At 41.5% G+C, this 25,192-nt stretch overlaps 1 protein-coding gene across 2 annotated transcripts in view; it reads left to right on the top strand.

Annotated features, from left to right (window-relative positions):
* The window catches only part of LOC138638122 (probable cation-transporting ATPase 13A4), a 492,614-nt gene that overhangs the window by 245,182 nt on the left and 222,240 nt on the right, over positions 1-25,192 (top strand). For both annotated transcript variants that reach the window (XM_069727146.1, XM_069727145.1), the window contains exons 11-14: positions 710-867; positions 4,633-4,821; positions 24,027-24,088; positions 24,770-24,920. In XM_069727146.1, coding sequence (XP_069583247.1) covers positions 710-867; positions 4,633-4,821; positions 24,027-24,088; positions 24,770-24,920 — 560 coding nt within the window. The remainder of the gene's footprint in view (positions 1-709; positions 868-4,632; positions 4,822-24,026; positions 24,089-24,769; positions 24,921-25,192) is intronic.

Here is a 25,192-nt window from a genome sequence, read left to right as displayed (position 1 = left end):
GTGTTTAACAAATGGTGAAAATAATTTTGTATCTTGATAGTTTGGAATGTTATGGATGTGGTGATAGAAAATATGTTATATTTTTCTTTTCCTTTTAAAGTTTTTTGCATTTTTTTATTTTATCTGTGTCTTTTAACACTTTTTTATGTTTACCTGTATTTTTTAGTTCTTTTACGGCACTTGAAGTAGAATATCACAGTATTGGAGTTCAGTGTGAAAATTACCTGGATGGCATTTACAGAGGTTTTCAGCAGAACTCTGACTGCCAAGACAACCCATTGGTTTCTGGCAATTGTCATGGCGGGCTGATCGGAACCAGTGCAGGTGTGCACCAGTGATTGCATTAGTTAAATGCTGCTGTCAAAGATTGACAGTGGCATTTTAATTGTTAAACAATCCCAGGCGGCACTAACTCCAGCTGTTATAAGCAGATGCCGATATATATAACACAGTGAGCATTTGTATGGTATGGTACACTCTCAAATCTTGAGCCACTTAATATAACCAATGCGACCACATGCCATAAATTTATATTATGTGGTAATCATTGGGTTAAAGCTTAAGAAAACTATTGTTTAAGAAGACTTGCCAATGACTTATCAAATAAGCAGCAACAAATTGTATTATAGGTACAAAGTTGTATGAGGATTCATGTATAAACTCTTCAAATAATTCTCTATTTTTAGTTAACATTCTTTTTATATTTTAGGATTCAATACAGCAAAAGGTGATCTGGTCAGGTCTATCCTCTACCCCAAACCAGTAAACTTTAAACTTCACAGAGATGCAGTCAGATTTGTACTGGGGCTTCTGGCAGTTTCATTGATTGGAGTGATTTACACACCTATTGTCTATACAAAACATGGAGTAAGTTGTTTTTCAGTTGTTTTTCAGATGTGTGATAATAATAAATTGTTCTAGCAGGTAATAACTATAAGTTTTTTTTTTCAGACTTAAATAGGTATTCTCAAAGCACTACTGCATTCTCAAAAGAACCTTCCTTAACAATAAAATTAATGAGGACATTTCACCAAATTGCTCATGTTGAACTGGGTACACAATGTAATAGTGGCTGCAGAATGGAATCAAATAAAATGTTATTTGTATCTCTGTATCATTCATTGCTGACCAATCATAAGCAGTGTGTGAGATATATGACAGGCAGAATTGATCTCCTGGTCTAACCTCCTGCATTAGTCAGTGTGTGTGTGTGGGGGGGGGGGGATAGTGCAGCTGAGTTTCTGTTTCATATTACATAACCTTACAGAACAGCAGATTAGAGCTATCTGTCAGAGATGAAAAAATAAAATGTTTTATTCCATTAGATTTAGAGGTGTTTAGAGATGTTTGTCAAACATTACATACAATTAAAATTGCCTCTAAGTTATGGTTTTAATCCTTGCAAAATGAACAGTCCCCAGGTTTCAGAGGAGGTCTCATAATCACAGATCTCACTGAGCTATGTGCTTGTTCAAATGCCCTGTTATGTCTACATCAAATACGATTATAACATTATGGAAACATAAAAAGCCACTGATGGCTGAACAGTAGAGCTTGTGCTGACCTTATTTCTTCGGGCACCGACAGACGCCGTATAACCCATGCGAGGATTGCATTGCAATCCTCATACTGGCTGCATGCTCTCCTGACCTGAGCTTGACAGCTGCATAGAAATATATAATTCTGTCATGTTCAGGTTAGGAGAGGTGATGGGCACTTTGATGCGATCATAGTACGAGTTTTACGGCTATCTGTCTGTCCCCTTATACTAATACTATAGCTAAGTTAGAAGGAGTGCCCACCCTGTCGGAATCTAGGAAGTGAAAAAAACTGGAAAGTTCTCTGCTATTCAAGAGACAACTTTAGAATGCTCCTTTAACCCCTTAACGACCGCCGATACGCCTTTTAATGACAGCAGTTAAGGGTACTTAAACCACAGCGCTGCTTTTTAATGGCTTTGAGGAATAAGTGTTTAGCGCCCCCCCAGAGTCAGAATTTCTCTGGGTTCTCAGTTACCAGGGTAGGTGAGACCCCAGAGATCATGATTTGGGTCAGTTTTTAATGAACCTGGAGTTGCGATCATCATTATTAATAAAGGCGACCGCATAAAAAAAGTTAAATTTTACATTTAATTTCTCTATCCTCTGATGTGATCGTACCTCCATTGTTCCTGCAACCCCCCATGAAGTTCCCCAGGCTGCTGGCATCTTACTCTGGGAGAAAATGGCAGGCGCATGCGCAGTGCGTTGGCCGAGATCTGCCAGCCGGCATCTGGCAACAATAGGAAATTTTTCCTCTGGGTTCATTTTGATCACTGTGATAGACCCTATCCCAGTGATCAAAATAAAAAAATAGTATGTAAAACCACCTTTTATCACCCCCTTAGATAGGTAAAAATAATGAAATAAAACAAAATATATTTAGTTCCATTATTCCATTAGGTTTAGAGTTGGGCTAATGTTAGGGTGAGGGTCGGGCTAAAGTGAGTTGGGCTAAAGTTAGGGTTAGGGTTGGGCTAAAGTGATTTGGGCTAAAGTTATGATTAGGGCTAAGATTAGGGTTCGGGTTAGGGCTATAGCCAGGGTTAGTGTTAGGGTTAGTGTTATGGTTGGGATTATGGTTAGAGTTGGAATTAAAGTTAAGGCTGTGTTAGGGTTAGGTTTTTGATTAGGTTAATGGTTAGGGTTGGGATTAGGGTTAAGGGTGTGTTGGGGTTAGGTTTGTGGCTATGATTATGGTTAGGGTTGAGATTAGGGTAAGGGGTGTGCTGGGGTTAGAGTTATGGCTAGGGTTATGGTTAGGGTTTGTGATTAGGTTTAAGGGTGTGTTGGGGTTAGGTTGGAGTTAGAATTGGGGGGTTTCCACTGTTTAGGTACATCAGGGGGTCGAAATCAATGGCGCCACCATTGACTCCAGAACAATTTTTTGCGTCCAAAAAAGTCAAACGGTGCTCCCTCTCTTCTGAGCCCTGCCATGCACCCAAACAGTGGCTATTCCCACATAAGGGGTATCAGCGTACTCAGGAGAAACTGCAAAGCAAATTTTGTGGTCCATTTTCTCCTGATACCCTTGTAAAAATAAAAAAAATTGGTTCCAAAGTAAATTTTTTGTGAAAAAAGTAAAATGTTCATTTTTTTCCTTCCACATTGCTTTGGCTCTCGTGAAGCATCTGAAGGGTTAATAAACTTCTTTAATATGGTTTTGTGCACCTTAAGGGGTGCATTTTTAAAATGATGTAACTTTTGTTTTTTTTCTGTTATATTAACCCCCCAAACTCACTTCAAATGGGAGGTGGTCCCTAAAACAAAGGTTTTGTAAATTTTGTTGGAAAAATGAGAATTCGTTGGTCAACTTTTAACCCTTATAACTTCTTAAGAAAAACATTTTTTTTTTCCTTAATTGTGCTGATGAAAAGTAGACATGTGTGAAATGTTAAGTTTTTCGTGTGACATACAGTTGGTACGGAAAGTATTCAGACCCCTTTAAATTTTTCACTCTTTGTTTCATTGCAGCTATTTAGTAAATTCAAAAAAATTATTTTTTTTTTCACATTAAAGGGACTCTGTTACCTGAATTTGGAGGGAACAATCTTCAGCCATAGGGGCGGGGTTTTTGGGTTTTTGATTCACCCTTTCCTTACCCGCTGGCTGCATGCTGACTGCAATATTGGGTTGAAGTTCATTCTCTGTCCTCCGTAGTACATGCCTGCACAAGGCAATCTTGACACCCGAAAACCCCGCCCCTATGGCTGAAGATTGTTCCCTCCAAATTCAGGTGACAGAGTCCCTTTAATGCACACTCTGCACCCCATCTTGACTTAAAAAACAGAAATGTTGAAATTTTTGCAAATTTAATAAAAAGGAAAAACTGAAATATCACATGGTCATAAGTATTCAGACACTTTGCTCTGTATTGAGTAGAAGCACCCCTTTAGTACAGCCATGAGTCTTATTGGAAATGATGCAACAAGTTTTTCATACCTGCATTTGGAGATCTTCTGCCATTCTTCCTTGCAGATCCTCTCCAGTTCCGTCAGGTTGGATGGTAAACATTGATGGACAGCCATTTTTAGGTCTCTCCAGAGATGCTCAATTGGGTTTAGGTCAGGGCTCTGGCTGGTCCAGTCAAGAATGGTCACAGAGTTGTTCTGAAGCCAATTGTATCTTTCTGATTTAAGGGCATAAAAATTAAGTTTGAAAATTGCAAATTTTCAAAATTTTCCCCATATTTCCATTTTTTTAATAAATAAATGCAAGTCATATTGAAGAAATTATACCACTAACATGAAGTACAATATATCTTGAAAAAACATTCTCAGAATCAGATGGATCAGTTAAAACATTCCAGAGTTATAACCACATAAAGTGACAGTGGTCAGAACAGTAAAAATTGGCTCCGTCATTAAGTACCAAATTGGCTTTGTCATTAAGGATGGGGTTAAGGAGAGACTCCATCTGAAAAAAAAATCCCATGTTAGTTATCCAACCGTTAAATTTTAACATATGACCAGACATATGGAGTTTACTTTTTTGCAGCCATAAAGCCTTAAATAGTTATTATATGAATGATGATGTAAGTATAAGATATTTCATTTAAGATTTTGATAAATTCAGTCTCATGTTTATGATTTAGGCTTCCGTGTCAGACACTGTCCTCTGGTCATTCATGATCATTACTGGCGGCATTCCTGCAGCTCTTCCAGCAGCTGTTCAAGTCTGTATACTGTATTCCCAAATTAGGCTTCAGAGGAATGGCATATTTTGTCTAAGTGCACAGAGGATTAATATGTGCGGACAACTAAACATTATTTGTTTTGATAAGGTAAATAAATTATCATTATGTGTTTTGTTGTCTAATTATTTTATGATCAAAAATATAATGGCCTCTACTCATCAATACTTTCTTGCCAGAATTCTAGCATTGGAAACTTTGAAAAATCGTAAAAGGTTTGCTCAACTCAAGGTTGTTTTAAACGTTTGCAACTTTTTCACACCGTTTTTGCCTGGCACTGACAAAGTGGGAAGAGTTGGGGTGACCGCACTTGTCAAATTTATAATGAGTGGCAGCGTTCCTTACTCCAGAAATCTTAGTCCACTCTCCAACTGGAGTAAGATTTGTGGTGAGGCGCACACAGAGGTAAATGCCACATTGCACCTTGCTTTATTCATTAAGAAATTCTTATTGAATTAGGTGCCTCACACTCCACCCTTGAGCCTTCATCAAAACCAACGTGAAAAGTTTTAAGTCTTGAACTGCGGCCATTGTGTGCAATAGTTGAATTTCCTAACTATATATACTGTATAGTATGCCAAACATGTATGTTTATTGACCAGTTACGTGAACAATGGTTATTTTGCAAACACAATTTATATAGCTGAAAATTTAAATTGTACTGATATTAAAATAAGTCTGATTCGTTTGATATGACTTAGACATATGTTAGAGAATTAAGTGCAATTTCCTAAATAATCAATAATAATAATAATAATTATCAGATATGATGTTATCTTTGCCATTTACAGGGTTCTTTGTGGTGTTTCTTTAATGTACTCTTAAAAATAAAGTAACAAGCTAGGAGCTAGGCCTCTACAGCTAGTCATACAAATTCTACATAAGCTCTCCTTAACCAACACTTTTGATGAGTTTAGCTGATCCTTTTTAGCTCTTTAGAGCTTTCAGTTCAGACATTGATGATTGACAAATGACCATATTGTTACAGCCACCTTGAAATCAATGGGCATTAAACAATTATCCAATATCCAATTCATTTTTCAAAACTCCAATTTATTTTCTAAGATACTTATTAATGTCCCCCAAAGTGTTTTCATTTTTACTGTACTCACCCTTTTCCTTCATATCAGTGTCATAGATCAGGTTGTCTACATACAGGTCTTCTTGCCACTCGGGCATTTGGCTACCCAATTCACCACATTTCTCATAAAGCTGAATGCTTGTTTTCATCCAGTGTCAATCTGGTCGAGCCTACTTTTCCAACTTCTCCTTTGACCTGTCTGCCTGCCTTATGAACCTCTTAAAGAATTTGCAGCTGAAGGCCATCGTCACATCAGTAAAGATGATAGCTCAGTGGTGGTAGACACAGGCTGCAGGCACTGGCAATGAATAGTATTCTTACTAAGATGCAGAGTGACTCTGTAAGTAGACTACACTGAGCACATGTTATAATGCCTGACTGGTAGGGTTGAGCGAAACGGGTCGTTCATTTTCAAAAGTCGCCGACTTTTGGCAAAGTCGGGTTTCATGAAACCCGATCCGACCCCTGTGCGGGGTCGGCCATGCGGTACGCGACTTTCGCGCCAAAGTCGCGTTTCAATGACACGAAAAGCGCCATTTCTTAGCCAATGAAGGTAAACGCAGAGTGTGGGCAGCGTGATGACATAGGTCCTGGTCCCCACCATCTTAGAGAAGGGCATTGCAGTGATTGGCTTGCTGTCTGCGGCGTCACAGGGGCTATAAAGGGGCATTCCCGCCGACCGCCATGTTACTGCTGCTGATCTGAGCTTAGGGAGAGGTTGCTGCCGCTTCGTCAGAAGCAGGGATAGCGTTAGGCAGGGTCCATTAACCACCAAACCGCTTGTGCTGTAGCGATTTCCACTGCCCAACACCACCTTCGGTGTGCAGGGACAGTGGAAGCTACATTTTTTTTTCCCCTCAGTGCTGTAGCTCATTGGGCTGCCCTAGAAGGCTCCCTGATAGCTGCATTGCTGTGTGTACGCCGCTGTGCAAACCAACTGCTTTTTTCAAAGCACAAATCCTCTTGTTCCTTCCTTTCTGCACAGCTATCTTTTTTGTTTGTCCACACTTTTTATTTAATTTGTGCATCAGTCCACTCCTTATTGCTGCCTGCCATACCTGGCTGAGATTACTGCAGGGAGATAGTAATTGTTGGACACTCCCTGTTTTTTTTTTTTTTTTTTTTTTGTGGGAGATTAAGATTGACATTTCTGCTAGAGTGCCATCCCTGTGTGTGCCATCTCTCACTCAGTGGGCCATAGAAAGCCTATTTATTTTTTTGCTTGATTTGGGTTATAAAATCTACCTGAAAAAATCACTACATCAATCAGTGGGAGAAAAATATTGGCCTCAGGGCTTGTGTACCACTCTTGACTCCTGTGTGTGCCATCTCTCAGTCAGTGGGCCATAGAAAGCCTATTTATTTTGTTGCTTGATTTGGGTTCTAAAATCTACCTGAAAAAATCACTACATCAATCAGTGGGAGAAAAATATTGGCCTCAGGGCTTGTGTGCCACTCCTGACTCATGTGTGCATCATCACTCACTCAGTGGGCCATAGAAAGCCCATTTTTTTTTTTTTGCTTTATTTGGGTTCTAAATTCTACCTGAAAAAATCAATAAATCAATCAGTGGGAGATTAATATTGGCCTTTGGGCTTGTGTGCCAGTCCTAAGCGTGCCATCTCTCTCTCTCAGATAGTGGGCCATAGAAAGCCTATTTATTATTTTTTTTATTGGGGTTATAAATTTTCCCTGGAACAAAAAAAAAAAAGTGGGAGATTAATATTGGCCTCTGGGCTTGTGTGCCAGTCCTGAGCGTGCCATCTCTCTCACAAATAGTGGGCCATAGAAAGCCTATTTATTTATTTTTTTTGGTTTTATAAATTCTCCCTGAAAAAAAAAAGGGAGATTAATATTGGCCTTTCTGCTTGTGTGCCAGTCTTGACTCCTGGGTGTGCCATCTCTCTCTCTCTCTCCAATTGTGGGCCATAGAAAGCCTATTATTTTTTTAGCTTGATTTGGGTTCCAAAATCTACCTGAAAAAATCACTACATCAATCAGTGGGAAATAAATATTGGCCTCTGGGCTTGTGTGCCACTCCTGACTCCTGTGTGCGTCATCTCTCACTCAGTGGGCCATAGAAAACCTTTTTTTGTTTTATTTGTTTTCTAAATTCTCCCTGAAAAAATCATTTTATTTTATTTGGTTTCTAAATTCTTCCTGAAAAAATCATTTTATTCTATTATTTTTTTTTCCTAAAGTCTCCCTGAAAAAAATAAAAAATAAATCAGTGGAAGATTAATATTGCCCTTTCTGCTTGTGTGCCAGTCTTGACTCCTGGGTGTGCCATCTCTCTCTCTCTCTCCAATTGTGGGCCATAGAAAGCCTAATTTTTTTTAGCTTGATTTGGGTTCCAAAATCTACCTGAAAAAATCACTACATCAATCAGTGGGAGATAAATATTGGCCTCTGGGCTTGTGTGCCACTCCTGACTCCTGTGTGCGTCATCTCTCACTCAGTGGGCCATAGAAAGCCTTTTTTTTGTTTTATTTGTTTTCTAAATTCTCCCTGAAAAAATCATTTTATTTTATTTGGTTTCTAAATTCTTCCTGAAAAAATCATTTTATTCTATTATTTTTTTTTCCTAAAGTCTCCCTGAAAAAAAAAAAAAAACAAATCAGTGGGAGATTAATATTGCCCTTTCTGCTTGTGTGCCAGTCTTGACTCCTGGGTGTGCCATCTCTCTCTCTCTCTCTCCAATTGTGGGCCATAGAAAGCCTATTATTTTATTAGCTTGATTTGGGTTCCAAAATCTACCTGAAAAAATCACTACATCAATCAGTGGGAGATAAATATTGGCCTCTGGGCTTGTGTGCCACTCCTGACTCCTGTGTGCGTCATCTCTCACTCAGTGGGCCATAGAAAGCCTTTTTTTGTTTTATTTGTTTTCTAAATTCTCCCTGAAAAAATCATTTTATTTTATTTGGTTTCTAAATTCTTCCTGAAAAAATCATTGTATTCTATTATTTTTTTTCCTAAAGTCTCCCTGAAAAAAAAACAAAAACAAATCAGTGGGAGATTAATATTGCCCTTTCTGCTTGTGTGCCAGTCTTGACTCCTGGGTGTGCCATCTCTATCTCTCTCTCCAATTGTGGGCCATAGAAAGCCTATTATTTTTTTAGCTTGATTTGGGTTCCAAAATCTACCTGAAAAAATCACTACATCAATCAGTGGGAGATAAATATTGGCCTCTGGGCTTGTGTGCCACTCCTGACTCCTGTGTGCGTCATCTCTCACTCAGTGGGCCATAGAAAACCTTTTTTTGTTTTATTTGTTTTCTAAATTCTCCCTGAAAAAATCATTTTATTTTATTTGGTTTCTAAATTCTTCCTGAAAAAATCATTTTATTCTATTATTTTTTTTTCCTAAAGTCTCCCTGAAAAAAAAAAAAAAAAAATCAGTGGAAGATTAATATTGCCCTTTCTGCTTGTGTGCCAGTCTTGACTCCTGGGTGTGCCATCTATCTCTCTCTCTCTCCAATTGTGGGCCATAGAAAGCCTAATTTTTTTTAGCTTGATTTGGGTTCCAAAATCTACCTGAAAAAATCACTACATCAATCAGTGGGAGATAAATATTGGCCTCTGGGCTTGTGTGCCACTCCTGACTCCTGTGTGCGTCATCTCTCACTCAGTGGGCCATAGAAAGCCTTTTTTTTGTTTTATTTGTTTTCTAAATTCTCCCTGAAAAAATCATTTTATTTTATTTGGTTTCTAAATTCTTCCTGAAAAAATCATTTTATTCTATTATTTTTTTTTCCTAAAGTCTCCCTGAAAAAAAAAAAAAACAAATCAGTGGGAGATTAATATTGCCCTTTCTGCTTGTGTGCCAGTCTTGACTCCTGGGTGTGCCATCTCTCTCTCTCTCTCTCCAATTGTGGGCCATAGAAAGCCTATTATTTTATTAGCTTGATTTGGGTTCCAAAATCTACCTGAAAAAATCACTACATCAATCAGTGGGAGATAAATATTGGCCTCTGGGCTTGTGTGCCACTCCTGACTCCTGTGTGCGTCATCTCTCACTCAGTGGGCCATAGAAAGCCTTTTTTTGTTTTATTTGTTTTCTAAATTCTCCCTGAAAAAATCATTTTGTTTTATTTGGTTTCTAAATTCTTCCTGAAAAAATCATTGTATTCTATTATTTTTTTTCCTAAAGTCTCCCTGAAAAAAAAACAAAAACAAATCAGTGGGAGATTAATATTGCCCTTTCTGCTTGTGTGCCAGTCTTGACTCCTGGGTGTGCCATCTCTATCTCTCTCTCCAATTGTGGGCCATAGAAAGCCTATTATTTTTTTAGCTTGATTTGGGTTCCAAAATCTACCTGAAAAAATCACTACATCAATCAGTGGGAGATAAATATTGGCCTCTGGGCTTGTGTGCCACTCCTGACTCCTGTGTGCGTCATCGCTCACTCAGTGGGCCATAGAAAGCCTTTTTTTGTTTTATTTGTTTTCTAAATTCTCCCTGAAAAAACCATTTTATTTTATTTGGTTTCTAAATTCTTCCTGAAAAAATCATTGTATTCTATTATTTTTTTTCCTAAAGTCTCCCTGAAAAAAAACAAAAACAAATCAGTGGGAGATTAATATTGGCCTTTCTGCTTGTGTGCCAGTCTTGACTCCTGGGTGTGCCATCTCTCTCTCTCTCTCCAATTGTGGGCCATAGAAAGCCTATTATTTTTTTAGCTTGATTTGGGTTCCAAAATCTACCTGAAAAAATCACTACATCAATCAGTGGGAGATAAATATTGGCCTCTGGGCTTGTGTGCCACTCCTGACTCCTGTGTGCGTCATCTCTCACTCAGTGGGCCATAGAAAACCTTTTTTTGTTTTATTTGTTTTCTAAATTCTCCCTGAAAAAATCATTTTATTTTATTTGGTTTCTAAATTCTTCCTGAAAAAATCATTTTATTCTATTATTTTTTTTTCCTAAAGTCTCCCTGAAAAAAAAAAAAAAAAAATCAGTGGGAGATTAATATTGCCCTTTCTGCTTGTGTACCAGTCTTGACTCCTGGGTGTGCCATCTCTCTCTCTCTCTCCAATTGTGGGCCATAGAAAGCCTAATATTTTTTTAGCTTGATTTGGGTTCCAAAATCTACCTGAAAAAATCACTACATCAATCAGTGGGAGATAAATATTGGCCTCTGGGCTTGTGTGCCACTCCTGACTCCTGTGTGCGTCATCTCTCACTCAGTGGGCCATAGAAAGCCTTTTTTTTGTTTTATTTGTTTTCTAAATTCTCCCTGAAAAAATCATTTTATTTTATTTGGTTTCTAAATTCTTCCTGAAAAAAATCATTTTATTCTATTATTTTTTTTTCCTAAAGTCTCCCTGAAAAAAAAAAAAAAACAAATCAGTGGGAGATTAATATTGCCCTTTCTGCTTGTGTGCCAGTCTTGACTCCTGGGTGTGCCATCTCTCTCTCTCTCTCTCCAATTGTGGGCCATAGAAAGCCTATTATTTTATTAGCTTGATTTGGGTTCCAAAATCTACCTGAAAAAATCACTACATCAATCAGTGGGAGATAAATATTGGCCTCTGGGCTTGTGTGCCACTCCTGACTCCTGTGTGCGTCATCTCTCACTCAGTGGGCCATAGAAAGCCTTTTTTTGTTTTATTTGTTTTCTAAATTCTCCCTGAAAAAATCATTTTATTTTATTTGGTTTCTAAATTCTTCCTGAAAAAATCATTGTATTCTATTATTTTTTTTCCTAAAGTCTCCCTGAAAAAAAAACAAAAACAAATCAGTGGGAGATTAATATTGCCCTTTCTGCTTGTGTGCCAGTCTTGACTCCTGGGTGTGCCATCTCTATCTCTCTCTCCAATTGTGGGCCATAGAAAGCCTATTATTTTTTTAGCTTGATTTGGGTTCCAAAATCTACCTGAAAAAATCACTACATCAATCAGTGGGAGATAAATATTGGCCTCTGGGCTTGTGTGCCACTACTGACTCCTGTGTGCGTCATCTCTCACTCAGTGGGCCATAGAAAACCTTTTTTTGTTTTATTTGTTTTCTAAATTCTCCCTGAAAAAATCATTTTATTTTATTTGGTTTCTAAATTCTTCCTGAAAAAATCATTTTATTCTATTATTTTTTTTTCCTAAAGTCTCCCTGAAAAAAAAAAAAAAAAAATCAGTGGAAGATTAATATTGCCCTTTCTGCTTGTGTGCCAGTCTTGACTCCTGGGTGTGCCATCTATCTCTCTCTCTCCAATTGTGGGCCATAGAAAGCCTAATTTTTTTTAGCTTGATTTGGGTTCCAAAATCTACCTGAAAAAATCACTACATCAATCAGTGGGAGATAAATATTGGCCTCTGGGCTTGTGTGCCACTCCTGACTCCTGTGTGCGTCATCTCTCACTCAGTGGGCCATAGAAAGCCTTTTTTTTGTTTTATTTGTTTTCTAAATTCTCCCTGAAAAAATCATTTTATTTTATTTGGTTTCTAAATTCTTCCTGAAAAAATCATTTTATTCTATTATTTTTTTTTCCTAAAGTCTCCCTGAAAAAAAAAAAAACAAATCAGTGGGAGATTAATATTGCCCTTTCTGCTTGTGTGCCAGTCTTGACTCCTGGGTGTGCCATCTCTCTCTCTCTCTCTCCAATTGTGGGCCATAGAAAGCCTATTATTTTATTAGCTTGATTTGGGTTCCAAAATCTACCTGAAAAAATCACTACATCAATCAGTGGGAGATAAATATTGGCCTCTGGGCTTGTGTGCCACTCCTGACTCCTGTGTGCGTCATCTCTCACTCAGTGGGCCATAGAAAGCCTTTTTTTGTTTTATTTGTTTTCTAAATTCTCCCTGAAAAAATCATTTTGTTTTATTTGGTTTCTAAATTCTTCCTGAAAAAATCATTGTATTCTATCATTTTTTTTCCTAAAGTCTCCCTGAAAAAAAAACAAAAACAAATCAGTGGGAGATTAATATTGCCCTTTCTGCTTGTGTGCCAGTCTTGACTCCTGGGTGTGCCATCTCTATCTCTCTCTCCAATTGTGGGCCATAGAAAGCCTATTATTTTTTTAGCTTGATTTGGGTTCCAAAATCTACCTGAAAAAATCACTACATCAATCAGTGGGAGATAAATATTGGCCTCTGGGCTTGTGTGCCACTCCTGACTCCTGTGTGCGTCATCGCTCACTCAGTGGGCCATAGAAAGCCTTTTTTTGTTTTATTTGTTTTCTAAATTCTCCCTGAAAAAACCATTTTATTTTATTTGGTTTCTAAATTCTTCCTGAAAAAATCATTGTATTCTATTATTTTTTTTCCTAAAGTCTCCCTGAAAAAAAACAAAAACAAATCAGTGGGAGATTAATATTGGCCTTTCTGCTTGTGTGCCAGTCTTGACTCCTGGGTGTGCCATCTCTCTCTCTCTCTCCAATTGTGGGCCATAGAAAGCCTATTATTTTTTTAGCTTGATTTGGGTTCCAAAATCTACCTGAAAAAATCACTACATCAATCAGTGGGAGATAAATATTGGCCTCTGGGCTTGTGTGCCACTCCTGACTCCTGTGTGCGTCATCTCTCACTCAGTGGGCCATAGAAAACCTTTTTTTGTTTTATTTGTTTTCTAAATTCTCCCTGAAAAAATCATTTTATTTTATTTGGTTTCTAAATTCTTCCTGAAAAAATCATTTTATTCTATTATTTTTTTTTCCTAAAGTCTCCCTGAAAAAAAAAAAAAAAAAATCAGTGGGAGATTAATATTGCCCTTTCTGCTTGTGTACCAGTCTTGACTCCTGGGTGTGCCATCTCTCTCTCTCTCTCCAATTGTGGGCCATAGAAAGCCTAATATTTTTTTAGCTTGATTTGGGTTCCAAAATCTACCTGAAAAAATCACTACATCAATCAGTGGGAGATAAATATTGGCCTCTGGGCTTGTGTGCCACTCCTGACTCCTGTGTGCGTCATCTCTCACTCAGTGGGCCATAGAAAGCCTTTTTTTTGTTTTATTTGTTTTCTAAATTCTCCCTGAAAAAATCATTTTATTTTATTTGGTTTCTAAATTCTTCCTGAAAAAATCATTTTATTCTATTATTTTTTTTTCCTAAAGTCTCCCTGAAAAAAAAAAACAAATCAGTGGGAGATTAGTATTGCCCTTTCTGCTTGTGTGCCAGTCTTGACTCCTGGGTGTGCCATCTCTCTCTCTCTCTCTCCAATTGTGGGCCATAGAAAGCCTATTATTTTTTTAGCTTGATTTGGGTTCCAAAATCTACCTGAAAAAATCACTACATCAATCAGTGGGAGATAAATATTGGCCTCTGGGCTTGTGTGCCACTCCTGACTCCTGTGTGCGTCATCTCTCACTCAGTGGGCCATAGAAAGCCTTTTTTTGTTTTATTTGTTTTCTAAATTCTCCCTGAAAAAATCATTTTATTTTATTTGGTTTCTAAATTCTTCCTGAAAAAATCATTGTATTCTATTATTTTTTTTCCTAAAGTCTCCCTGAAAAAAGAACAAAAACAAATCAGTGGGAGATTAATATTGCCCTTTCTGCTTGTGTGCCAGTCTTGACTCCTGGGTGTGCCATCTCTATCTCTCTCTCCAATTGTGGGCCATAGAAAGCCTATTATTTTTTTAGCTTGATTTGGGTTCCAAAATCTACCTGAAAAAATCACTACATCAATCAGTGGGAGATAAATATTGGCCTCTGGGCTTGTGTGCCACTCCTGACTCCTGTGTGTGTCATCTCTCACTCAGTGGGCCATAGAAAGCCTTTTTTTGTTTTATTTGTTTTCTAAATTCTCCCTGAAAAAACCATTTTATTTTATTTGGTTTCTAAATTCTTCCTGAAAAAATCATTGTATTCTATTATTTTTTTTCCTAAAGTCTCCCTGAAAAAAAACAAAAACAAATCAGTGGGAGATTAATATTGCCCTTTCTGCTTGTGTGCCAGTCTTGACTCCTGGGTGTGCCATCTCTCTCTCTCTCTCCAATTGTGGGCCATAGAAAGCCTATTATTTTTTTTAGCTTGATTTGGGTTCCAAAATCTACCTGAAAAAATCACTACATCAATCAGTGGGAGATAAATATTGGCCTCTGGGCTTGTGTGCCACTCCTGACTCCTGTGTGCATCATCTCTCACTCAGTGGGCCATAGAAAGCCTTTTTTTGTTTTATTTGTTTTCTAAATTCTCCCTGAAAAAATCATTTTATTTTATTAGGTTTCTAAATTCTTCCTGAAAAAATCATTTTATTCAATTATTTTTTTTTCCTAAAGTCTCCCTGAGAAAAAAAAAAAAAAAAAAAAAATCAGTGGGAGATTAATATTTACATTTGTGCTTCAGTGACAGTCCAGCGTGTGTGGCATCTCTCTCATTTGTTGCCACCAACAACAGAGTGTGTAACATTGTGCCTGATTTTCGTTGTGGTCTCACTCACCTGTAAAGGGGTAGCTAAATCATACTGAAGTTATAGCTCACCGTGTAAGTTGTGTGACAGCAACAAATAACCTTAGTTTGTTTACGTTTTTAAAACAATGAGGAAGTCTGGTGGAAGAGGTCGTGGCCGGGGGCGTTCATTGTCAGCTGGTAATGAGGGTAGTGGTAGTGGTGGAGCATCAGCTGGTCGTGGGAAAAAAAATATTGCACCTAAGTCTGGAGCTGTGGAGCCAGGTTCGTCGTCTGGCTACACAAGGCCTCGAACGCTCCCTTTTCTGGGAGTAGGAAAACCGCTTTTAAAGCCGGAGCAGCAAGAGCAAGTTTTGGCTTATCTTGCTGACTCAGCCTCTTGCTCTTTTGCCTCCTCTCGTGAAACTGGTAAATGTCAAAGCAGCGCGTCGTTAGTGGATGTTCACGGTCAGGGAAAAGTCGCTTCCTTGTCCTCTTCAGCAAAAACAACAACAGAGAAGAATGCAGCAGGCGACACAACGGGTTACTCCATGGAGCTCTTTACACATACCGTCCCTGGCTTAGAAAGTGAAGCAGTTAACAGTCCATGCCCATTACAAGTTGAATCTGACATGGAGTGCACTGATGCACAGCCACAGCCAGACTACTATGCTGGTCCTTTGACTCAGACCACAACATTGCCCTCGCAGGGTAATGATCTAGAATCAGACCCTGATGAGACTATGTTGCCCCATCACGAATGCTATACCACCGACCGACACGGTGACACAGACGAAGTTGCACACGAGCTACAAGAAGAGGTAATAGATGACCCAGTTCTTGACCCCGATTGGCAGCCATTGGGGGAACAGGGTGCAGGCGGCAGCAGTTCTGAAGCGGAGGAGGAGGGGCCGCAGCAGGCATCAACATCGCAACAGGTTCCATCTGCCGGGCCCGTATCTTGCCCAAAACGCGTGGCAAAGCCAAAACCTGTTGGAGGACAGCGTGGCCATCCGGTTAAAGCTCAGTCTGCAATGCCTGAAAAGGTATCCGATGCTAGAAAGAGTGCAGTCTGGCATTTTTTTAAACAACATCCAATTGATCAGCGCAAAGTCATCTGTCAAAAATGTTCAACTACCTTAAGCAGAGGACAGAATCTGAAAAGTCTCAATACAAGTTGCATGCATAGACATTTAACCACCATGCATTTGCAAGCCTGGACTAACTATCAAACGTCCCTTAAGGTTGTAGCACCCTCGGCCAATGAAGCTAGTCAGCAACGCAACATCCCTTCCGGCAGTGTAGGGCCACCATTTTCCGCACCACCTGCAGTATCTGTGCAGGTTTCTTTGCCAGGCCAAAGCAGTCAGGGTCAGGGAATCACCAGTTTCGTAGTAGGAAACACTGCATCTAGGGCACCGGCAGCAACAATACCATCTCCCACCGTCTCTCAGTCTGCCATGTCCACCGGCACCCCCGCTAGTTCCACGATCTCCAGCTCTCCAGTCCAGCTCACCTTACATGAGACTATGGTTAGAAAAAGGAAGTACTTAGCCTCGCATCCGCGTACACAGGGTTTGAACGCCCACATAGCTAGACTAATCTCGTTAGAGATTATGCCCTACCGGTTAGTTGAAAGCGAAGCTTTCAAAGCCCTGATGGACTATGCTGTACCAAGCTACGAGCTACCCAGTCGACACTTTTTTTCCAGAAAAGCCATCCCAGCCCTCCACCAGCATGTTAAAGAGCGCATTGTCCATGCACTCAGGCAATCTGTGAGCACAAAGGTGCACCTGACAACAGATGCATGGACCAGTAGGCATGGCCAGGGACGTTACGTGTCCATCACGGCACACTGGGTGAATGTTGTGGATGCAGGGTCCACAGGGGACAGCAAGTTTGGGACAGTTCTGCCTAGCCCACGGTCTAGGAAACAGTTGGCTGTAGCCGTTCGCACCCCCTCCTCCTCCTCTTCGTCCTCCTGCAGAAGCGAGAGCTCGTCCACAGACCGCAGTCGCACAACCACTCCATCCGCAGCTGCCACTGTTGCACACCAGGTCTCCCATTATGGGGCAGCTACTGGCAAACGTCAGCAGGCTGTATTGGCTATGAAGTGTTTGGGCGACAACAGACACACCTCTGAAGTTCTGTCCGAGTTCTTGCAGAAAGAAACGCAGTCGTGGCTGGGCACTGTAGATCTTGAGGCAGGCAAGGTAGTGAGTGATAACGGAAGGAATTTCATGGCTGCCATCTCCCATTCCCAACTGAAACACATTCCTTGCCTGGCTCACACCTTAAACCTGGTGGTGCAGTGCTTCCTGAAAAGTTATCCGGGGTTATCCGACCTGCTCCTCAAAGTGCGTGGACTTTGCTCACATATCCGCCGCTCGCCCGTCCACTCCAGCCGTATGCAGACCTATCAGCGTTCTTTGAACCTTCCCCAGCATCGCCTAATCATAGACGTTGCAACAAGGTGGAACTCAACACTGCACATGCTTCAGAGACTGTGCGAACAGAGGCGGGCTGTTATGTTTTTGTGGGAGGATACACATACACGGGCAGGCAGTAGGATGGCAGACATGGAGTTGTCAGATGTGCAGTGGTCGAAGATTCAAGACATGTGTCAAGTCCTTCAGTGTTTTGAGGAATGCACACGGCTGGTTAGTGCAGACAACGCCATAATAAGCATGAGCATCCCTCTAATGCGTCTGCTGATGCAAAGTTTGACGCACATAAAGGATCAGGCATCTGCAGCTGAGGAAGAGGAAAGCCTTGATGACAGTCAGCCATTGTCTGGCCAGGGCAGTGTACAGGACGAGTTAGCGGGCGAAGAGGAGGAGGAGGACGAGGAGGATGATGGGGATGATTATATTTTTAATGAGGAAGCTTTTCCGGGGCCACTGGAAATTGGTGGCGTGGCAAGGCCGGGTTCTGGTTTTTGGAGGGACACAAGTGACGTGGATTTGCCTGAAACTGCCCCTCAACCAAGCACAACCGCAGATTTGAGAACTGGAACTTTGGCCCACATGGCGGATTATGCCTTACGTATCCTCAAAAGGGACACACGCATAACTAAAATGATGAACGATGACGATTACTGGTTGGCCTGCCTCCTTGATCCTCGCTATAAAGGCAAATTGCAAAATATAATGCCACATGAGAACTTGGAACTAATATTAGCAACCAAACAATCAACTCTTGTTGACCGTTTGCTTCTGGCATTCCCTGCACACAGCGCCCGTGATCGTTCTCACACGAGCTGCAGGGGCCATCAGACCAGAGGAGTTAGAGGGGCAGAAATCAGAAGTGGCATTGGCCAGAGGGGTTTTCTGACCAGGTTGTGGACTGATTTTGCTATGACCGCAGACAGAACAGGTACTGCAGCATCAATTCAAAGTGACAGGAGACAACATTTGTCCAGTATGGTTACAAACTATTTTTCATCCCTTATCGATGTTCTCCCTCAACCGTCATTCCCATTTGATTACTGGGCATCCAAATTAGACACCTGGCCAGAATTGGCAGAATATGCATTGCAGGAGCTTGCTTGCCCGGCAGCTAGTGTCCTATCAGAAAGAGTATTCAGTGCTGCAGGTTCAATACTAACAGAAAAAAGGACTTGTCTGGCTACCCAAAATGTAGATGATCTAACCTTCATTAAAATGAACCACAACTGGATTTCGAAATCTTTTGCCCCACCTTGCCCGGCTGACACCTAGCTTTCCTATGAAAAGGTCTTGCCTGTGGACTATTCTGAATGCCTTTTCCAATCTCGTAATTTTCTGCACCTGATTGTCCAGCATACGACATGTTTACACCTCACTAAATTGCCAAACTCCCCACACGGGGCCGTGGTATCGACACTTGGCGACAGCACCCGTGAGAGTGCTGTTTGTCTGAAGAGGTGGGTGTGCCCGCTTTTGGTCGACGGCACTGCCACTGGGTCCCTCCTAGTACAATAAAGTGTCTCTGGCGGTGGTGGTGCGCACCCAACGTCAGACACACCGTTGTAATATGAGGGGCCCTGGGCCTGTACCGCCGGCCACAAGACAGTTCCCCCCCCCAGCTCAAACAGTGCTCTACCACTTGCAAAATTATCTCACAGCTCCACCAATGTTTAGTCTATGCGCTGACATCCTTCAATGCCTGCCACTGACAATACCATTGTATTGACATTTTTGTTATGTTAGGCCTTCGAAGCCTGTCTGCGGTCACTCCTTCCACTATGCCTCCACTGACCACACCACTGCTGCCCGTGTACCCCTGGAACCAATTTAAAATTGCCTACAGCCAGCCCAATTTTTTTATTTTAGGCCTTCGATGCCTGTCTGCGGTCCGTTCTTTCTACTACTACTACACTGACCAGGCCACTGCTGCCCGTGTACCCCTGGAACCAATTTAAAATTGCCTACAGCCATGTGTGATTATTTTAGGCCTTCGATGCCTGTCTGCGGTCACTCCTTACAATATGCCTCCACTGACCACACCACTGCTGCCCGTGTACCCCTGGAACCAATTTAAAATTGCCTACAGCCAGCCCAATTTTTTTATTTTAGGCCTTCGAGGCCTGTCTGCGGTCACTCCTTCCACTAGGCCTCCACTGACCACACCACTGCTGCCCGTGTACCCCTGGAACCAATTTAAAATTGCCTACAGCCATGTGTTATTATTTTAGGCCTTAGATGCCTGTCTGCGGTCACTCCTTCCACTAGGCCTCCACTGACCACACCACTGCTGCCCGTGTACACCTGGAACCAATTTAAAATTGCCTACAGCCAGCCCAATTTTTTTATTTTAGGCCTTCGATGCCTGTCTGCGGTCCGTTCTTTCTACTACTACTACACTGACCAGGCCACTGCTGCCCGTGTTCCCCTGGAACCAATTTAAAATTGCCAACAGCAATGTGTTATTATGTTAGGCCTTCGATGCCTGTTTGCGGTCACTCCTTCCAATAGTTCTCCACTGACCAGACCAATGCTGGCCGTGTACCCCTGGAACCCAGCTGAAAGTGCATGTAGCCTCCTTTTTTTCTTTGTTTTATATTTAGAAAGCCCAGATTAACTACGCTGTGCAACGGTTCAAGCTACCCAGTCGACATTTCTTTTGCGAAAAAAGCCATCCCAGCCCTCCACCGGCATGAAAAAGTCTGCATTGTCATAGCACTCAGGCAATCAAACAGTAGAAAGGTGCACCTGACAAGAGACGCATGGACCAGTAGGCATGTCCACAAAAAGTTACGTGTCCATTACGGTGCACTGGGTTAATGTGTTGGATGCATGGTCCACAGGGGACAGCCTACAAAGTCTGTCTGCAGTCCCTAATTCCAATTTTCCTCCGCTGACCACACCACTGCTGCCCGTGTACCCCTGGAACCAATTTTACAGTGTCTACAGCCTAATTTTGTTATGTTAGGCCTAATACGCCTGTCTGCGGTCCCTCCTTCCAATACTCGTCCACTGACCACACCACTGCTGCCCGTGGACCCCTGGAACCTATTTTTAATTGCATAGAGCATCCTTTTTTTAATAGTAGGCGTACAAAGTCTGTCTGCGGTCCACTATTGAAATTGTCCTCCACTGCCCAGAGCACTGCTGCTTGTGTACCCCTGTAAATTTTTTAAGCTGCAGTGAGCCACATTTTTGGGTTAAGTCCTACTACCTGTGTCTGTCTGCGCCACTCAATTCAGCTGTGTTCCTTTGAAAAAAGCTGAGCGTCAATAGTCTTGTTTTCAGCCTCTAGGAATTTTAAAACTGCATTTTTTGGGTACAACTTTGGTAGGGCCTACTAACGGTGTCTGCCTCCCCAAGGTGTGCCCCAGGTTTCCTCGCCATTGCTTCGATCTTAATGCTCTCGTTTAGTAGTTGTTGGAAACTACACTGCATTAGGCCTCCAAATTGGGTATGGGGTGTAGAGAGATCGTGTGTTCCACTCCAAGGTGTTCTCCAGGATGCCTTTCCTGAGCTTCGATCTTCCGGCTCTCGTTTAGTAGTTGTTGGAAACTACGCTGCATTAGGCCTACAAATTGGGTATGGGGTGTAGAGAGATGGTGTGTTCCACTCCAAGGTGTTCCCCAGGTTTACTCGCCAATGCTTCGATCTTCATGCTCTCGTTTAGTAGTTGTTGGAAACTACACTGCATTAGGCCTACAAATTGGGTATGGGGTGTAGAGAGATGGTGTGTTCCACTCCAAGGTGTTCTCCAGGTTGCATTTCCTGAGCTTCGATCTTCCGGCTCTCGTTTAGTAGTTCTTGGAAACTACACTGCATTAGGCCTACAAATTGGGTATGGGGTGTAGAGAGATGGTGTGTTCCACTCCAAGGTGTTCTCCAGGTTGCCTTTCCTGAGCTTCGATCTTCCGGCTCTCGTTTAGTAGTTGTTGGAAACTACGCTGCATTAGGCCTACAAATTGGGTATGGGGTGTAGAGAGATGGTGTGTTCCACTCCAAGGTGTTCCCCAGGTTTCCTCGCCAATGCTTTGATCTTCATGCTCTCGTTTAGTAGTTGTTGGAAACTACACTGCATTAGGCCTACAAATTGGGTATGGGGTGTAGAGAGATGGTGTGTTCCACTCCAAGGTGTTCCCCAGGTTGCCATTCCTGAGCTTCGATCTTCCGGCTCTCGTTTAGTAGTTCTTGGAAACTACACTGCATTAGGCCTACAAATTGGGTATGGGGTGTAGAGAGATGGTGTGTTCCACTCCAAGGTGTTCTCCAGGTTGCCTTTCCTGAGCTTCGATCTTCCGGCTCTCGTTTAGTAGTTGTTGGAAACTACACTGCATTAGGCCTACAAATTGGGTATGGGGTGTAGAGAGATGGTGTGTTCCACTCCAAGGTATTCTCCAGGTTGCCTTTCCTGAGCTTCGATCTTCCGGCTCTCGTTTAGTAGTTCTTGGAAACTACACTGCATTAGGCCTACAAATTGGGTATGGGGTGTAGAGAGATGGTGTGTTCCACTCCAAGGTGTTCTCCAGGTTGCCTTTCCTGAGCTTCGATCTTCCGGCTCTCGTTTAGTAGTTGTTGGAAACTACACTGCATTAGGCCTTCAAATTGGGTATGGGGTGTAGAGAGATGGTGTGTTCCACTCCAAGGTGTTCTCCAGGTTGCCTTTCCTGAGCTTCGATCTTCCGGCTCTCGTTTAGTAGTTGTTGGAAACTACACTGCATTAGGCCTTCAAATTGGGTATGGGGTGTAGAGAGATGGTGTGTTTCACTCCAAGGTGTTCCCCAGGTTTCCTCGCCAATGCTTCGATCTTCATGCTCTCGTTTAGTAGTTGTTGGAAACTACACTGCATTAGGCCTACAAATTGGGTATGGGGTGTAGAGAGATGGTGTGTTCCACTCCAAGGTGTTCTCCAGGTTGCCTTTCCAGAACTTCTATCTTCAGGCTCTCATTAAATTGTGGTTAAACGGAACAACTGCATTTGGCGTACTAGTTGGTTTGGGGCCTACTATCGGTGTCTGCCACTCCTTGCTGTTCTCCTGGTTTCCTGTCCTGAAATTCCATTTTCAGGCTCTCGTTAAGTAGTTGTTAATGTTAGACTGCATTTGGCCTACTAGTTGGGTTGGGGCCTACTATCGGTGTCTGCCACTCTTTGCTGTTCTCCTCCACTGAACAAAGCTGTGCCGCCTGTTTACTACGGTTGCCAATTTTGAACTGCATTTTGACTACTTACTGATTTGGGCCTACTCTCTGTGTCAGCCTCTCATTCCAGTTGTCCTCCACTGCAATGCCCCCTGGTTAGTCCTGTGTTACCAATTTTGAACTGCATTTAGCCAACTTTATTCTTTGGGCCTATATCTGTGTTTCCTCCTCATCCTGCCCATTGCCCAGCCAGTGATAGATGAGTCTGCTGGTACATTGACCCATAACGCAAAATTCCCCATGCACGCTACACAGCAAGATTGTGACCCTGCTGAAAGTCAGGTTCCTCTTCCCGCATACCATACCACCTCACACGGGGACAAAGAGGAAGGTGCAGATGAAAGTGCAGGTTCCTTCATCAGGTAGGGGGAGGAATACTAGTTGGCGACGTCACTGGCACAGGGCCTCTCATAGTACGCAAAAGTGTTGCTGCAGGTGGGAGGCGCCCCCGCCATGCAAACACACCACTGTACTTTGAGGGGCCCTGTGCCAGTGCCAATGCCAACGAGTGGGCCCCCCCTGCTTGCTCAGGATCACAGCACTTGCAAAGTTGAAATACTTACCTCTCCCTGCTCCACTGCCGTGACGTGGTCCAGATTTACTGGGCCCACTAATTACTTGAACCAGCCCTACCCCCCACAACTTTAGCCAAATGACCCCCAATTTCAAATGCCTTCCAATCATTATAAGGTAAATTACGATTGACAAGCTTCTTTAACAAGAATGGATGTTTTTGCCATTAAAATGGGCAGTGTAGGTGTTTTCCTGGCCTCCACTCACTGCCGACTATGCTCCCCCATTGACTTGCATTGGGTTTCGTGTTTCGGGCGATACCCGACTTTTCGCGATAATCGGCCGATTCCACTCGACTCGACTTCTAAGATAGTCGGGTTTCGCGAAACACGGCTCGACTCTAAAAAGGTCAAGGTCGCTCAACCCTACTGACTGGTAAATGCTGACTGCTCAATGCAATGGACCAGCCCTAAAACTCTGACATCAGTAAAGGCATTCTATTTGAGACAACACTAGGCTTGCTTGAGATTGCAAGTGGAGTATCATCAGAAGTATGACAGCCAAAAGTTAGGTGGAGAATGATGGCAAATATTTAATTTCAGTAAATTTACAAAATGCTAATTTTTATACCAATGAAATGTTTTTGAGCTATGGTTTTGATGGTTTTAAGAACTTTTGCAACTACCCTTTTTCAGATATCCATCAACATTTTTATAATTAATAATGATTTTTATACAGACAGGCACTTTAACAGAAGATGGAATGGAATTTCGGGGTATTGTTCCTTCTGATAAGAGAAGGTAAGTTTACACTGCATAATAGGACACAAATTAACAATATATGTGTTTGAGTAAGTGGGAGAAGAAACAAGAAATAGGGCAAAATAGAGAAAAAGTTAATCTATAGAATTAGTGTATGACAATACACAATCCACATCATTCATTGATAGAAATACTTTCTCAATACCTACATTAGAGATTCTGACTGCCCTTGTGCCAGTTTTGCTCAATTTTCATTGATTAAACACATTAATAGTATATCAGGCCACTCAATATCACTACTTTAGCTATGAGGGTGAATGTCCACTGTCTAACGCCTAACACTTAACTGCTGCCCATATCGTTCATCATGAGTCCCATTCTCTCTTCATGTGTATTTTCCCAACCAGTGAGCTCTGTGGTCTGAGCCTAATAAAACTAATAGAAATAATATCCTAATAGAATGTGAATGTGGAACAGCTCAGAAATCAGAAAAAGCAATATTGGGTCAGTATTGGGAAGCATTTGGATCATTAAAATTTCTTTGGAAAAAATGTAGTTGACTAGCCTGGACTAAAATAAATAACTTTTTTCTGCACTTTGATGTTCAAAACGCAGAAGTTATTTTAAAAGAACAATCACTCATCATTTTTGACTGATTTAATGCTACATTTTACTGTACGTCTAACATATTTTTATGAAAACATTTGAATTGTCTTGTAGCTTCCAAGAAGTTTATTTATTTGCACCAGGTTGTAGCTTGCCATGGAGTCCGGTTCTAGGAGGAATGGTCAGTTGTCATTCATTGATTTTCCTTGATGGCAAAATACAGGGAGACCCACTGGACCTGAAAATGTTCGAGGGTACAGGCTGGGTATGTTCTCTATTACAAAAATTAAAAAATGAAGTTTCTGAAAATGTTCCCTGATATACCTGCTCTGTGTCTAAATTCATTATTTAAGGCAGAGGGTCTTGTTATATTCTCCCTATGCCACTTAGCCCTTACAGCAGAAGTCCCTCTAGCACCACACTAGCTGAATCCTTTTTTGTGAAAAAAGAAACAGAATGCATGTCCTCAATGGATTTCTTGCATAACGGATGCAAACAGAAGCAGAAGGACTCTACTGGTTATCTCGATTTCATTAT

Source organism: Ranitomeya imitator, chromosome 5 (assembly GCF_032444005.1).
Source record: "Ranitomeya imitator isolate aRanImi1 chromosome 5, aRanImi1.pri, whole genome shotgun sequence".
In the NCBI taxonomy this organism is placed as follows: Eukaryota; Metazoa; Chordata; class Amphibia; order Anura; family Dendrobatidae; genus Ranitomeya; species Ranitomeya imitator.
This window is presented reverse-complemented; position numbering and strand designations above follow the sequence as displayed.